Raw genomic sequence first — 12,517 nt, 5'->3', positions numbered from 1 at the left:
TCCCTTTGAATTATCCTTTTTTAAGTTATTTTTCTCTAAAAATGTAAATTGTAAAAAGAATATAAATTAGTTATATTTTAATAAAATAATCATAAAAGGGTGGTAATTAAATGAATTTAAATGTTTTGGGACAAATAAAAAAACATAAATTTATAAATTATTTTAGGAATCTAGACTTCTTTTCAAGGATTAAATTGAAAATTATATTCAAAATCTGATTAAGTAATAGTATTTATTGTGTTATAATCTTCAAGGAGCATAACCTTGAATTTGATTTTTAAGAATATTGTTATATTCATATAAATCCTTACAGAATATTGTTACATTTAACTAAATATAACAAAATATTTTACACTTATAGAAACTGAATATTGTTTACTTAATGATTAAAAGTGGTATCATTCAAATAGAAAGGCAACAAGGGTACTATAAACATGATAAACATTACTTTCTGATGGAAATTTGAAAAACAAATCACTTTTATTAAAGACAATATCTACATCCCACGGTATACATTTATGACAAAATTATCTTGATAAAAAACCTCCTTATCTCCTGACCAAAATTTCCCAATCTCCTGATCTGAGTTTCACAGTCCATTTGTGCTTCTTCGTTACATTTGTTGTTTTTATAGTGATTAAGATAATAACACAATGTTGACTGCTGTACCCCTATTTTTGACATTTTTACCTATTATGTCTGTTTGTTTTGTTCACGCATCGGTGATAATATAATGGAATTTGATGCGACTGTCATACAAGTGGGAGGTTTAGCTAGCTTTAGAACCAGGTTCAATCCACCATTTTCTACATTTGAAAATCCCTGTACCAAGTCAGGAATATGACAGTTCTTGTCCATTCGTTTTTGATGCGTTTTGTTATTTTATTTTGCCATGTGATTATGGACTTTCCGAAATGATTTTCCTCTGAGTTCAGTATTTTTGTGATTTTACTTTTCACATGTATGATTTTCTTGTAAAGTTATATTTTTATATTAAGTATAATCATTTCTTAAATATCAATTCAATACCAATACTTTATATTGGATTTATCCTATGAAATGAGAACAATGGACACAATTATATTTATTTATAAAAAATACCCTAAACTTGCAATAAAATATAAAATGATGAACTATATTCTTTCTTTTATTTTTATGAGAAAAAATGTCTTTTAATAGTAAATTGATATTTTCAACAATATAAATTAATTTTAAGATCCTGTGTTGTTGAAAAATCTAGCTTTCAAAATTTCTGTTATTCTATTAAAGTTTTAAACAATAATATGAGGCACACACAGTGGTGATTCCAGGGGAGGGTTCAGGGGGAGGGTTCCAGGGGTTGGAACACCCCCTTTTTTTAATGATCAATGCATTTGAATCAGGACTTAAAGTTGGAACACACACACACCCCTTTTTTAAATGTCTGGATCTGCCCCTGACACATGCATATAATTATTACTTGTGAAAGGGGACAAAATATATATAAATAATTTTTGGAATTCGAAATTGACATTCAAACTTCAGAATCTGTTGAACAAGAAACCAAAATACTTACATTATTGCTGTTTAAATTTTATCTCTATCTATAATAATATTTAAAAAACTTACAATTTTCTAAACTTGGCCCTTTAGATACAGAGGAAAATTGTTGAAAATTGACTTTAATGGGCAATAACCCCTTAAGTGGTCAACTGACCATTTTGGTCATGTTGACTTATATTAAGATCTTATTACGCTGAACATTATTGCTGTTTACAGTTTATCTCTATCTATAATATAAATATTCAATATAATAACCAAAAACAGCAAAATTTCTCTAAAAATTACCAATTTTGGGGCAGCAACCTAACAACATGTTGTTCGATCCATCTAAAAATTCCAGGGCAGATAGATCTTAACCTGATAAACAATTTAAAAGCAGTCAGATTTGTTCTAAATGCTTTGGTTTCAGAGTTATAAGCCAAAATTTACATTTAACCCCTATGTTCTATTTTAAGCCATGGCAGCCATCTTGATTGGTTGGCTTGGTCACAGCACACATTTTTTAAACAAGATACCCTAATGATGATTGTAGATAAGATTGGTTAAATTTGACCCAATAGTTTCAGAGAAGAAGATTTTTGTAAAAGATTACAAAAATTTACGAAAAATTTGTAAAAAATGACTATAAAGGGCAATGACTCCTCAAAAGGTCAATTGACCATTTTGGTCATGTTGACTTATTTGTAGATCTTACTTTGTTGAACATTATTGCTGTTTACAGTTTATCTCTATCTATAATAATATTCAAGATAATAACGTAAAACGGCAAAATTTCCTTAAAATTACCAATTCAGGGGCAGCAACCCAACAACCAGTTGTCCGATTCATCTGAAAATTTCAGGGCAGATAGATTTTGACCTGATAAACACTTTTAACCCATGTCAGATTTGCTCTAAATGCTGTGGTTTTTGAGTTATAAGCCAAAAACTGCATTTTACCCCTATGTTCTATTTTTAGCCATGGCGGCCATCTTGGTAGGTTGGCCAGGTCACGCCACACATTTTTTAACCTAAATACCCCAAAGATGATTGTGGCCAAGTTTGGATTATTTTGGCCCAGTAGTTTCAGAGAAGAAGATTTTTGTAAAAGATTACTAAGATTTACGAAAAATGGTTAAAAATTGACTATAAAGGTCAATACCTCCTAAAGGGGTCAACTGACCATTTTGGTCACATTGACTTATTTGTAAATCTTACTTTGCTGAACATTATTGCTGTTTACAGTTTATCTCTATCTATAATAATATTCAAGATAATAACCAAAAACAGCAAAAATTCCCTAAAATTACCAATTCAGGGGCAGCAACCCAACAACGGGTTGTTGAATTCATCTGAAAATTTGAGGGATGATAGATCTTCACCTGATAAACAATTTTACCCCATGTCAGATTTGCTCTAAATGCTTTGGTTTTTGAGTTATAAGCCAAAAACTGCATTTTACCCCTATGTTCTATTTTTAGCCATGGCGGCCATCTTGGTTGGTTGGCCGGGTCACGCCACACATTTTTTAAACTAGATACCCCAATGATGATTGTGGCCAAGTTTAGTTTAATTTGGGCCAGTAGTTTCAGAGGAGAAGATTTTTGTAAAAGTTAACGACGACGGACGACGACGGACGACGGACGACGGACGACGGACGACGACGGACGACGGACGCCGGACGCCAAGTGATGAGAAAAGCTCACTTGGCCCTTCGGGCCAGGTGAGCTAATAATGATTACAACAATGAGTAACTTTACCGATCTCCGACGACAAGTCCACATTCCGGACAGATCATGTCTCCGGCATGGTAATCTTCTACTAAGTTAGCATAAGGATGTTCTGGACAGCATATCTGTTTGGCCTTAGGTCTGAAAAATATACGATAAAGCTTAGCATAACTAACAGTCTACTACAACATAGTAATAGTAATTGTGTTACTGTCATTCATTGAAATATATTTATCATGTGGGGATTGTGCAACAGAAATAAAAATGGTTGCTATAATTTGACTATAATTCAAAATGTAATCACAATAATGAATTATTTCAGTCTGCACAGAAAACTTTTTCATTTACTAGTCTGTAGTCTCGAAACTAAATATCAAAATTTGTCCCTTTATCATATGACTATATAACATATTGAAAAATTTCACTAGTCCAAATCAATATTTACTAGTCTGGGGCATCGGACTAGTGGCTAACCATGCAGACTGTTATTTCTAAGATTGGTACTTTAAAAAGACTGTCTGGGTTGACTTATTGACAGACTATATTAAACTATCAAAACAACTCAACAAGTTGATCTCTTAAATGTGTAATATTCTCATTCATGGGTATTATACCCCAAAACCAGTATCAACTTTTAGAGATATACATGTTTATATAAACTTTGGATTAACAGATATTTTCAGTCATGGCTCAACCATTTGGGTAAAGGGCAACATTTTGGGTAAAGACACCATTACTGATATATTATCAGAATAAAAGTTAACAGACTTCAAAGAGTAGGATCTTTAGAGGCCATTATATTTGTATTTAGTTCTAATTTGAACAATGGTCTGAAAATGTTGCCATTTATGGTCAGATATATTTTCGTACCTCATATGAATTCCTACTAGGCATGTGTACCTCATATGAATTCCTACTAGGCATGCGTACCTCATATGAATTCCTACTAGGCATGCATACCTCATATGAATTCCTACTAGGCATGCTTTCGTACCTCATATGAATTCCTACTAGGCATGCGTACCTCATATGAATTCCTACTAGGCATGCGTACCTCATATGAATTGCTACTAGGCATGCTTTCGTACCTCATATGAATTCCTACTAGGCATGCTTTTTTAATGGAAAGTATGACATCACAATGCATTCTTAATTGCTCTAAAACCCATTAGACCAATATACATATATTTGTACCAAGAGAGGTCAGTGATGAAATATAAAATTTTAATTTTTTATCACAGTAAATTGATACCCAATTAATGGGAATAGTGCCCATTTATCAGGTTAAGAACAACCTCTAAATGAGGGATATCCATTAAATGAGGGACTGTCCCTCAGACAAGGTGTCATTTTACTGATGTAGAAAAAAAAAAACTGAAGACTTTTAACTTAAAAGGGGGAAAGTTCATTATATCTAAAAAAAACTTTTCTAAAAGAGGTGTCCAATTATTTTTAATAATACAGAAGATACAAGTCCAGTAATATAACAAAATTCTTGGACTTATTTGAACCATATACCAGTAATGCCAGATAGATTTATAGTTCTTTGGGAAAAGTTTCTTCAAATAATATATAATAAATATGTGCTCATTTGTTACTTTGTACAAAACCAACAGGTACCACGTACAACACCAGTAGTGTCACTAATCCATGATTGACTATCTTCAATGGAAGTCACTTGAAACTCGCAGAACATCAATCAAGTAACAATGATGTACAAAATCTCACACAAACTCATTGCAGTACATGTAGATCCAAACCTTTACCTTATACCACAGCCAGTCAAAAACACCAGATTCAGAATGATTCACCAGTTCCCTTCAATACGAAACATTCAGCACTAGAACAGATTACTTCAAGTACAGCTTTCTTCTATTCACAGTTGAACTGTGGAATTCATTTCCACTAAACGTCATCAGTGTTAAACCCTTGATCAGTTTAAAATACTGATCCAAAGTCAGTATACTTACACAGGTGTCATTCAGTTCAATGAGAGAAATGATCGTGAAAGAATATCTAACGGTGGTCAAGTATTGCGAGATTATCGTGAAAGACATTTAATGTTAATTCTAGTTCAGAATCTGTGAAAAAATCGCTAAATTTTAAAAACGTGGAACAAATCGGAACAAAAAAATATGTCTGTAAAAATGTTTCAAATTTCTCAACATTACTGTGCAATAAGATAAAGAAAATATGCCGTACTTTATGAAAAAACACAAAAGGCGCAATGCATGTCTATCATGTCTATGGAATTAATTAAAAAAAAACATGCTAATGGCATGAATGGTACCTATTTAATTATGGTCATATTTCAATATATCATGATATATTTGAAATTTTATCTTTGTTGTATCTGATAGTACAGTAAAAAAAAAGTATGCTCTTCCCTTAAAAGCGTTAATTTGTTAATGAAAACCTTGAATTTTGTTGAATTTTCATCAAACTTGATTGTAAAGATCAGGCAACGCATTATTTTGATCATGAAAGAAAATGCGTGGCCAGACTTAATACTAGTAATCAGAAATCAATATTTCTAATACCATTTGATGCCTGCAACTGGTTGAATCCTGTAACTAAGGCTATTGTTTTTCTTTAATTCAACACTTTACCTCGAAAGTTAAAAAAAAAGAACCAACTCAAACGTGTCTTTAAAATCAGTGTGAAAAATTTAGCTCTGAGAATCATTCCAGTACAATTCAGGCAGATCCCTACTATTTAGCCAATAATATGGGCATGCAAAGTTTAAACCAAAAGCTTAATCATCAACAAAAACTTATAGCAAAATCAGCATCTTTCATGAAGAATATGAGATTGAACATTTTGTGCAACAGTACTTTCTTAACTTCTATGTATCTTTATATACAACATAGCAGATGTGGATTGATTTCCAATGAGATGACTATATACTACAGGCTAAAGAATACCAGAATGTAAATGCTGAAATGTTGTCTGCTTTACTTATGATAGTGTACATGTATTTGTTGAGCGCCTGTAATATCAAGGGTTTTACTAGAAGTGTCAGATACGCTTAAGATTGTCAATTGTTCATAAAAAGAGTCAAGGTCAGATGAACCATGCCATACAGATCTCTACGAACATCTCGTACACCAAATATACATTTTTGTAGGTGTTCCGATCCCTATAATACCTTAGAAACTGACAAATGTAAAATTTATGTTTAACCAATTAATTCAGAACATAAGGTCAAGTGTATATGAACCCTGACCGACAGCCAGACATATACACAAAAAAACATTTAAATTTCGTTTCATCTCCGCATCAAGTAAGTGCTTCTAACTACCTCCCTTACTACTATATAAGAACTGGTTATTAACTTTTGAAATAAAGCTTATGAAAATAATGATATTAATTATTTTTGGAGTGTTAAAAATTCTTTGGAGGTTTTAGATAAAATACATGCTTTTGATGGTCCTTATAATTCTGTTGACAGTTATGATTTTTCTACTCTTTACACTACACTTCCACACAATCTTATAAAGAAAAAGTTTTTGTATTTGATAAAATGGTCTTTCGAAAAATCTCATTGTAACTAATTTTATTTGCTGTAACTCGTTTAAAGCCTTTTTCTGTAACGAAAAAGGAAAGTATGCTAGATACACTTACTGGAAATGTGAGGATATGATCGAAGCTTTAAATTTTGTGCTAGATAACATTTATGTACGTTTTCGGCGATAGAGTGTATCGGCAGGAAGTAGGTATTCCTATGGGCACTAACTGTGTCCCTTTAATAGCAGACTTATTTCTATATTGCTATGAATCTCAGTTTATGACTAAACCCAGTAAAGACTCATCCTTGTTATATTTGGTTGATACATTCAAAATACCTACCGTTATCTGGATGATATTTCTTCGTTGAATAATCCAGAGTTCTCTAAATATACTTCCGAAATTTACCCAAAAGAACTTACTTTAACTAAACCTAACATAAACAGCAGCAGTTGTCCTTTTATAGATTTAGACATTTCAATTTTTAACGGGAAACTTCATGCTAAAATTTACGACAAAAGAGACGATTTTTCATTTCCTATTGTTAATTTTCCTTTTTTAGACAGCGATGTGCCTTTGGCTCTATCATAAGGTGTTTATATATCCCTACTCGTTCGGTATGCCTGTGTGTGTTCTGATGTCATAGATTTTAACGAACGTAATCAATGCATCACTGGGAAATTATTGTGTAAACTAGATATCATTGAGATGGGAGCCATCTCTGTGGGCCCCGCTGTGAATAATGTGCATTAAAAAATTGTATCTTTACCATAGGACATGGGTTTGTCAACTGAAATCAAAGTTTTTGACCTTGACCTTTGACCTAGGAAGTTGTAAATAAATTATGACACACCCTTTGGTGTTGGTTTATAAACATGTCAAGTATAAACTTTGAAATGATAACGGTTCTCAAGATATAGAGCGGACACGATCTTTACCATAGGACATGGGGTTGTCAACTGAAACCCAAGTTTTTGACCTTGACCTTTGACCTAGGAAGTTGCACATAAATTATGACACACCCTTTGGTGTTGGTTTATATACATGTCAAGTATAAACTTTGAAATGATAACGGTTCTCAAGATATAGAGCGGACACAATCTTTACCATAGGACATGGGGTTGTCAACTGAAACCAAAGTTTTTGACCTTGAACTTTGCCCTAGGCAGTCGTTCATAAATTATGACACACCCTCTGGTGTTGGTTCATATACATGTCAAGTATAAACTTTGAAATCATAATGGTTCTCAAGATATAGAGCGGACACGATCTTCACCACAGGACACAGGGTTGTCAACTGAAACCAAAGTTTTTGACCTTGACCTTTGACCTAGGAAGTTTTACATACATCATGACACACCCTCTGGTGTTGGTTAAAATGGATGTCAAGTATAAACTTTGAAATCATAACGGTTCTCAAGATATAGAGCGGACACAAAGTTAAAGTGTTACGGACGGACGGACAGACGGACGGACAGACTGATCACTATAGGGCGACCCGCCTAAGGCGGGGCCCTAATTACTTAAAATTTTTACTAAATTCTTTCATAGATACAAAGATTTGATTAGTCAATTTGGCTGTACCTGTAGAAAACTTATTAAAAATGGTAATTCACATCCTAAATTTTACGGTACTATTATACTTAAAGTGAGGAAATCACTATGTGATCCATGTAAACTCATCGAACCTTTAAACAAACTTATAAGTAAGGGTTATCGTACCAATATTGTAATCAGATCTCTGAATATAGTTTACATTGGCACTAATATCGATTTTGTCATTAGCAAATTAAAACATAACTAAATTGTATCTTCTTTTGAGCCAGGATGTATAGAGACACAAACACGTTAATATTTTATCTCTAAAGAAGTCGCTCCTCGCTACCCTACTACCTGTCGATACATTTGTTTTTGCCATTGTACAAGTCATGTCTTCTCTGACAGTTCATGACGTTAAAATACTAAATCCAGGGGATGTGTTTAAGTTGATTTTGGTCTCTGATTCATTGCATGATTTTTTATTATTAATTATGTCACCCGATCGACAATGTCGGGTGACATATTGCTTTTCCTCTGTTTCTTTTTCTGTATTATTATTATTATTATACTTCCACCTAATTTTGTCCGCCCGCTTTCTCAGAGCCAAAAGTACCAATCCGAATGATGGTGCACTATAACAAGGAACCCTGACTCCCCAGAGTCTGTGCAACTTTGGAACTAAAAAATGGCTGCCATCACCATGGAAACGGAAAAATGGTGAAAAAATATAATTTTGGAGTTCCTTGAATTATTTGAGAATGCTTAAGCTTAAAATCTTTAGATTTCAATACAATGTAGGTGCCCACTATATACTGGTTTTGGATGATTTTGGCACATTTTGGAACTGCTATGTTGCCATGGAAACTACACCAAAAATTTCAAAAATATGGAAATGCTCCAATTTTTTTGAAACTTTAGCATAACGATGAGCAACTTTGGTAGATGTGGAATTTGGCGTTGGAATTTCCAAAATGTCTGCCGTTTCCATGGAAACAATGCAAAAAGGTCAAAATGTTCCAAAAACTTCCGGGTTTGGTGAATAACTTTGGTATGCTTGAACTTAAAATCATCAAATTTTTATGCAATATAGTTGTCCACTATATACAGGTTTTGAATGATTTTGATAATCATTGGAACTACTATGTTACCATGGATACAGGAGCAAAAATTTCAGAATGCTTCAAAATTGATGAAACTTGATATGATTGTTAACTGTCAAGTCTAGATATAACTTTTGAAGTTGGAATTTCCAAAATGGCCACGGTTGCCATGGAAACTGCAAAAATGTCAAAAATTCTCAAAATGGTTTTAACTTAATGAAATTTGATATTATTGGTAACTGACAAGTTAAGATGAGACTTTTGACTTTGAAATTTTCAAAATGGCTGCCGTTGCCATGGAAACGGTATAAATGTGAAATACTTTAAAATGCTCTGAATATACTGAAAATTTACAAAAAGATGAATAGCCATGCATATTTGTGCATTTACTGTTAAACAAGTTTAAAATGGCTGCCGCTTAGTGGCAATAGGGGGAAGGGTGACATCCGCTATTGCTTGCAATGGCAATTCTAGTTGTTTTTGGCTTTTAACTAGCTGTCAGTAACTGCGAGTACTCTCAAATTGTATTTTCTTGTTAATTCGACCAGTTGATACTTTTAATTTAATGTTTTTTTGTTATTTATTATTAATATGGATCAAGTCTTCATGCTGAGTGGCAGCCCAGGCTAGTAAAATTGCTCTCGGGCCTGTAAAAATCATATCTACAGGCCAACAGAACCTAACTAAATATTTTCAATAATTGAGCTCTGGGCCTGTAGATTTAAAAGTTCGTCGTGAAGACTGTGGATGGGGTCTATATACCAGCTTTGATTATTTGGAATATCTACTAATTTTGACTTCTTTGTACTACATTTGTATGAACTTCAAGATTATTCTCCTTAAATCTGTACAGGGAAGTTTTAGCTAGCTCTAATTGTATAGTTTTATTGTTGATATTCACCCGAATTTGTATCTAGTGTTAAATTATGTATTTATATGACATAACTTTCTTGGTTTTCCTAATTATTGGAAGTATTTATACACAAAAGTACAATGTAGTATACTTAAAACGACAATGTTATTTTTCATTTACCTGTAGATATTATAAAAACCGATTTTTTTTTTAAAAATGATTATTTTCAAAAAAGGGTTAAATATTTCGCGGTGCCATGACTTTGCTTTTTGACCTTGTATGTTTGTCTCTAATATTTTATTAACTGTGTATTTGCATTCAGATATCGCAGATCAAATTTATTTGTTCATAGTGTGTTAATTTACGTTTTTTGATTGAGTAAAGCCTTCCAATTGATATTTTATCATGTGGTTTTCTATGTCATGCTATTGTTTCAGAAAAAGGGAGAAGGTTTGGTACCATTAAAATGTTTAATCCTGCTGCAAATGTTTGCACCTGTCCTAAGTCAGGATCTGATGTACAGTAGTTGTCGTTTGTTTATGTAATTTATACGTGTTTCTCTCTTTTTTTTTTATATATCTAGATTAGACCGTTGGTTTCCCCGTTTGAATGGTTTTACACTAGTAATTTTGGGGCCCTTTATAGCTTTTTGTTCGGTGTGAACCAAGGCTCAGTGTTGAAGGCAGTACAGTTTCTGTACATTGACCTATAATGGTTTACTTTTATAAATTGTTATTTGGATGGAGAGTTGTCTCATTGGCACTCACACCACATCTTCCTATATCTATAGATATCTTACTATCATTTAATATATATCAAATACAATTGACGTTAAATATGAAACATGCAGACAGACATGAACACCATACACCAAATACAAAATGTACTGTGGCGCTATAGCATACAGGTATATAAGCAAAAGGCCAAACAACATAAAACGAACATTGCCAAATGATGCATGATAATGTGGTCAATGCTATTTGAAACCTTAATGAGGATCTTGGCCAATTTAATTTTTATTAATACCAATAACAAATATTAATTATCATACAATTGAAAAATAATTTGAATGCTTCGTAGCATCAGATCTTTCGCGATCCTTTTCACGATCTTTAAAAAGCGGTATGTGATCTTTCACGATCTAAAAAATCAATTTTGTGTAAATATTTCTTTTTTTACCAAGTTTCAGATTATGTTTATACAAAATAACTATGAGAACCATTTGATACATTAAAATAGAATGTCCTTATTCGTATTAAAGTAGTTTATTTTATTCCAATTTGTGAAAAAATCATGTTTGTTATCATTTTTTATGTCATTGAAATGTTGAGAAGCAATCGGCCTTTCGTTGTTTTGTAAAAACTATGTATTTTTAAAACTAGATTTTCTCACGTACTAATCATAATGTTGAACCATATTGACAGACAGTTTTATTTTGTTGTAAATTTGTCTGCCTAATTAATTAAATAAGATTATTTACTGACCTTTCATATGTCTTCTCGATTAAATGTCTTTCACAATCCGGTACCAGAGCTTTCACAATCGTCTCGCAATACTTGACCCCGTTAGAAATTCTTTCATGATCATTTCTCTCGTTAAACTGAATGACACCCGTGATTTAGATATCTAACCTGTTTGTATCCAGCTATAATGATAAGTCATTCACCTCAGGACATTTTTTTCTTATTTTTTTCTGTAGACTTAGCTTTGATTTTTTTATAACCATGCATTGTCAAGCTTGGTAACTCATAATTGTTTCTCAGTAACTCAATGTACGATGCTGTCTGATACTGAACCTACTGACCTTGTTCTGTTTACATTCCAATTCCAATGGCGTCAAAATCATGTCATGTAGTAAAATCGTTCTTCCCAATCTAATTGCTCTATTGTCAATTAGCTGATTTTTCAGTCTACGGCAATTACGTTATTTGTTTGTGGGATATTGCTTTAAAATAGTTTGCAATAATTTGGGGTTTTATTCAACAGGAAACATCATTTTTTGCCATCCCTTTTGACATCAATGGAATTTTGTATAAATATTTACATGTACCTAGTCATGATGGTCAGAATATCGATCTTTTTATAATGAATAAAAAAAAAAAATCTATGAAAAATAAATGTAAATTGTTTTTAACCTACTCTATATTCCTGTACCAAATTATGACATGGACATTGTTTTTTCATATAGTTTTCCTTTCATTTTGGTTGGGCTTTTTTGCGGGGGAAATCGCGAAAGATGTAAGGAGCATGTCATTTTGAAATTCCTAA

At 32.5% G+C, this 12,517-nt stretch overlaps 1 protein-coding gene across 2 annotated transcripts in view; it reads right to left on the bottom strand.

Annotated features, from left to right (window-relative positions):
* Positions 1 to 12,517, bottom strand: part of LOC143063403 (transcription initiation factor IIB-like) — a 49,129-nt gene that overhangs the window by 34,736 nt on the left and 1,876 nt on the right. For both annotated transcript variants that reach the window (XR_012974997.1, XM_076235542.1), the window contains exon 2: positions 3,281 to 3,391. Coding sequence is in view for 1 of the 2 variants with exons in the window: in XM_076235542.1 (XP_076091657.1) it covers positions 3,281 to 3,391 (111 nt within the window). In the remaining variant the exon portion in view is untranslated. The remainder of the gene's footprint in view (positions 1 to 3,280; positions 3,392 to 12,517) is intronic.

The sequence above is a fragment of the Mytilus galloprovincialis genome, chromosome 2 (genome assembly GCF_965363235.1).
Source record: "Mytilus galloprovincialis chromosome 2, xbMytGall1.hap1.1, whole genome shotgun sequence".
In the NCBI taxonomy this organism is placed as follows: Eukaryota; Metazoa; Mollusca; class Bivalvia; order Mytilida; family Mytilidae; genus Mytilus; species Mytilus galloprovincialis.
The sequence above is the reverse complement of the archived record's forward strand: the minus strand, read 5'-3'. Positions and strand labels throughout refer to the sequence as shown.